This window comes from Acinonyx jubatus, chromosome D1 (genome assembly GCF_027475565.1).
Source record: "Acinonyx jubatus isolate Ajub_Pintada_27869175 chromosome D1, VMU_Ajub_asm_v1.0, whole genome shotgun sequence".
Lineage (NCBI taxonomy): Eukaryota > Metazoa > Chordata > Mammalia > Carnivora > Felidae > Acinonyx > Acinonyx jubatus.
Window position 1 is genome coordinate 92,263,287 of NC_069390.1, and position 1,937 is coordinate 92,265,223.

The 1,937-nt window shown below is 40.8% G+C and overlaps 1 protein-coding gene across 1 annotated transcript; it reads left to right on the forward strand.

Moving 5' to 3' along the window:
• Positions 1-266: 266 nt before the first annotated feature.
• On the forward strand, positions 267-1,263 carry LOC106976589 (olfactory receptor 8D2-like). The gene has a single exon (XM_015074014.2). The coding sequence runs from the start codon at positions 297-299 to the stop codon at positions 1,230-1,232; it is 936 nt and encodes a 311-aa protein (XP_014929500.2). The 5' UTR covers positions 267-296; the 3' UTR covers positions 1,233-1,263.
• Positions 1,264-1,937: the final 674 nt, after the last annotated feature.

Consider the following 1,937-nt stretch of genomic DNA (forward strand, 5'->3'; position numbering starts at 1 on the left):
TTTGCAAGTGAGGTCATTTAGGGGCGTAAGCCTGGGAGCAAAATGAAAGAGTTCTGACTTAAAGGGGTGCATTTGAGTGTTTGGTGGAAACAAGTCTCTGGGTTACACTTGTGGTCTTTGTTCTTGACCTCTTAAATCCATGGAAAGGATCAAGTCATGAAACAGGTGAGGGAGGGAACCAATCAACACATAGCATGTCATTCTGCCTTGGGAATCATAAAAAAAAAACCAAAAAACAACAACTCTAATCCACCTGTTTTCTCTTATTTCTGTCTGCAGATAATATCTTGTAAGAAATGGCTACTTCAAATCATTCCTCCATGACTGACTTTATCCTTGAAGGGTTAACAAAACACCCAGAGCTTCAGTTGCCACTCTTTTTACTGTTCCTTGGAATATACGTGGTCACAGTGGTGGGGAACCTGGGCATGATCCTCTTAATTGCTATCAGTTCTCAACTTCACTCTCCAATGTATCATTTTCTCAGTCATCTGTCATTCATTGATCTCTGCTACTCCTCAGTCATTACCCCAAAAATGCTGGTGAACTTCATATCTGAGAAGAACATTATCTCCTTTTTGGCATGCATGACTCAGCTTTATTTCTTCCTTGTTTTTGTAATTGCAGAAGGCTACCTTCTGACTGCCATGGCGTATGACCGTTATGTAGCCATCTGTAGCCCACTGCTTTACAATATTATCATGTCCCATAGGGTCTGCTCCATAATGATGGCTGTGGTATATTCACTGGGTTTGTTTGGGGCTACAGTCCATACTACCCACATGTCAGTATTGTCCTTCTGTGGGTCTCATGTTGTTAGGCATTATTTTTGTGATATTCTCCCCTTGTTGACTCTCTCTTGCTCCAGTACCCGTATCAATGAGATACTGCTGTTTATTATTGGAGGAGTTAATACCTTAGTACCTACAGTGGCTGTACTCATCTCTTATGCTTTCATCCTTTCGAGCATCCTCCATATTCACTCTGCTGAGGGACGGTCCAAAGCCTTTGGCACCTGTAGCTCTCATCTCATGGCTGTGGGTATCTTTTTTGGATCTATCACATTCATGTATTTCAAACCCCCTTCTAGCAATACTATGGAACAGAAGAAGGTGTCCTCAGTGTTTTACACCACGGTGATCCCCATGCTGAATCCCATGATCTACAGCCTGAGGAACAAAGATGTGAAGGACGCACTGAGAAAGGTGGTTGGGGGAAGGTGGTCATGCTGACTAAAGGCATTCTCTGAGGGAGCAAGAAAAAAATGAACCAGATGAAAAGTCATGGGCTCTGTGTAATTTCTTTCTCTCTGCCAGAGATAAAATTCACCATTACTTACAAAATATGCGTTTCATACTTGAGAACGATTGAGGCATTTTGGAGATTTTTCAGACAATAAGATTTTCTGATAGTCAATATAATCTTTGGAAATTTTACATGTATTTGAGGAACAGGAGTTGGCAGAAGAGGAAGAACAAATAAACATAAAAAAGAATATCTTGAAGATAGTAATTAATAATATGTTAGATTAAATATTAATTTTGAAAGTGCTTGATAACTAGAGAGTGAGTTAAGGGTTGTGTTTGAAGAAGGGTGATGTTAATTGATTGAGAACTACTGGAGGACAGGAAGAAAGGTGTCTTTAAACTTTCTGAGAGTTGTTTTCAATCCATAGGGCTTTATAGTGAGATGCTGAGAATATCAAGACAGAGCTGTGGGGCGGTAGTACTTAGAGTGAAGAACAATTTGTAGGTGGATTGTGGCCTATGTGGAGGGTGTCAGAGAGAGAGAGACAGAGGGAGAGAGAGAGAAGAGTAGGTTCACCGTGAAGGTTAGGGGAAGAGATGACATTAGCTTAGTCTCATCAACAACTTATATAGATTCAGTACATATCAATAATAGCTACCCTGAAGTCCTACCTTGCCTCCTTGGAGGCC

Coding starts and splice junctions, on each gene's coding strand:
- LOC106976589 (XM_015074014.2), top strand. CDS start 297: ATGGCTACTTCAAATCATTCCTCCATGACTGACTTTATCCTTGAAGGG.